The sequence below is a fragment of the Xyrauchen texanus genome, chromosome 31 (genome assembly GCF_025860055.1).
Source record: "Xyrauchen texanus isolate HMW12.3.18 chromosome 31, RBS_HiC_50CHRs, whole genome shotgun sequence".
NCBI lineage: Eukaryota > Metazoa > Chordata > Actinopteri > Cypriniformes > Catostomidae > Xyrauchen > Xyrauchen texanus.
Genome location: NC_068306.1, coordinates 9,035,118 through 9,037,758, shown reverse-complemented (window position 1 = coordinate 9,037,758; position 2,641 = coordinate 9,035,118). Strand labels below are relative to the sequence as shown.

The following is a 2,641-nucleotide window of genomic DNA, read 5'->3' as shown; positions in this document are numbered from 1 at the left end:
TTTATTATTTTAATTTATTTTATTTTTTGTGGTAATCAACATTACACCACATATGCTGTCAATTTAGCTTAACTTGTATGGAACCTGAATACTCCTTTAACATTGTGTTCTGGATATTTACTTGAAATGATTCACTGAATTACTGTTTGAATAGTCTGAATGACTTCCCGGGAATCACAGATAAAATGTTATTTGCATATTTCTGAGTAGATAAGCAAGGAGGAAATGAATACCACTACACTGAACTTCACTACACCTCAAGTATCGACAAACTCCACACCGGATTTCACAGTGCTAACCTATCTGGGAATAGGTTTTTATTGCATCCATTTCCTGTTTGGTCTTCCTACACATTCCTATATTTTTTGGCTCATTGTCACAGGAAGAGGAAGTGGAGTTGCATCGGAGTTCTTCATCCTCAATCTCTCTGTTTGTGAATTTGTTGACTGCCTGAATAGTTTGTTCTTAGTACTGTCAGTTTGGTTTTCAAGTCTCATGTCAGCAGCAGCATTTTTTGAAGGCTTTTCCCTCACTGGTCGTCCTCTGTTTCAGTGTCTGATGTGTGTTGAGCGCTACCTAGCTGTGGTTTATCCTGTAACCTTTCTTAAATACAAACCTCTCAGATATAGAGTGATCTGTTCCACAGCAGCCTGGACAATTTGTCTTTGCTCTTGTTTGGTCTGTGGATTTACTATGGTCTTCAGTAGCATTGTACATATGTGGTTCATATTGATTCAGTTCTTACTGGTCCCCTCCCTTCAGTTGTTTTGCCTTTCAGCCGTTCTCAGAGCTCTGAAACAGTCAGGACCAGGAGAGAGAGGGAGAGAGAAAACAAAGGACAGTCATGTGAAGAGAAGAGCATTTCATCTCATTCTTATAACTACTGTGAGCATGATTATTATGTATATTCCATATACTATCTCAGGATTCTTGACCATTGTGACCCAACAGTACATCAATGCATTTTGGTTAATTGGTTTGATTTGTTATGTGCTGGCTGGTTTTGTTCAGCCTGTTCTGTACCTGCATAGCACTGGAAGACTCTCCTTCATCTGTTCACCATAAAACCTGCAGTTGTGACCTTTTATTAAATTTTATTGACAAGCAGGGGTTTCCTCCCTATTTCACGGTAGCTGGTGTGCAAAAGTCTTTCACTATAGAAACCGCAATCTCCTCTGGCATTTTGAACAGTACCTACTCTCCAATGTGGGAACTCCAGTAAGAGGAAAGCACCACGAGTTTACGTAATTATTCAGTCTGTTGTGTCTCTCAGTTGTGATGAGTTTTAATGCTATAGTTGTCATAGTTTAAAGCCGTTTAGAAATATTTCCTTGCTTTAGTAGTGTAAATTTAATCAGAACGATCACAAATTTCACGTCACCAAACTGGCTCATATTACACACAAAAATTGTATTTTGCCACCACTTGCAGACTAAAATTCGTAATGTCAAAAAATAAATGTAAAGAGACACATATACAGTAGCTCTTAACACATATTCAATGCTCTTACACTTTAGTTTAGAACGGCATGAACAGAAGCGGCGTGACACACGCAGTGAAGTCCAAGTGCTGTTGTACTGAGACATCAGTAATCATGGAACATCTCTCATCCAATCAGATTCGAGGACCAGAACTAACTGTTGTCTGTCTGTCTGTCTATCTATCTGTCTGTCTACCTACCTACCTACACACTGATCAGCCACAACATTAAAACCACCTGCCTAATATTGTGTAGGTCCCCCCTGTGTCGCAAAAACAGCGCCAGTTCTGGCCATTCCAGTCTGGCCATTCTCTGTTCAACAAGGCATTTCTGTCCACAGAACTGACGCTCACTGGATGTTTTTTTGTTTTTGATGCCATTCTGAGTAAATTCTAGAGACTTTTGTGCATGAAAATCCCAGAAATACTCAAACCAGCCCATCTGGCACCAACCATCCTGCCACGGTCCAAATCACTGAGATCAAATAATTTCCCATTCTGCTGGTTAATGTGAACATTAACTGACGCACCTGACCCATATCGGTGTGATTTTATGAACTACACTGCTGTCACACAATTTGCTGATTAGATAATCGCATGGATGTTTGTTGGTGCCAGACGGGCTGGTTTGAGTATTTCTGTAACTGCGGATCTCCTGGATTTTCACACGTAACAGCCTCGAGAATTTATTCCAAATGGTGCCAAAAACCCAAGACATCCAGTGAGCGGCAGTTCTGCATATGGAAATGCCCTGTTGATGAGAGCAGTCAACAGAGAATGGCCAGGCTGGTTCGAACTGATAAAGTCTGCGATAACTCAGATAACCGCTCTGTACAATTGTGGTGAGAAGAATATAATCTCAGAATGCTGTTCTGAGATGCGTGTTGGCGCTGTTTTAAAGGCAGGAGGGGGACCTACACAATATTAGGCAGGTGGTTATGCTGTAGCTGACTGTTGTGTGTGAAAGTCCCAGGAGATCAGCAGTTACAGAAATACTCAAACCAGCCCGTCTGGCACCAACAATCATGCCATGGTCTAAGTCACTGAAATCATATTTTTTCCCCATTCTGATGGTTGATGTGAACATTAAACTGAAGCTGATATCGGCATGATTTTATACATTACACTGCTGCTACATGATTGGCTGATTTGATAATCGCAA

General features: G+C 40.7%; 1 protein-coding gene across 1 annotated transcript; it reads left to right on the top strand.

Annotated features, from left to right (window-relative positions):
- Positions 1–225: 225 nt before the first annotated feature.
- LOC127624533 (chemokine XC receptor 1-like) lies at positions 226–1,065 on the top strand. Its single transcript, XM_052099312.1, has one exon. The coding sequence runs from the start codon at positions 226–228 to the stop codon at positions 1,063–1,065; it is 840 nt and encodes a 279-aa protein (XP_051955272.1).
- Positions 1,066–2,641: the final 1,576 nt, after the last annotated feature.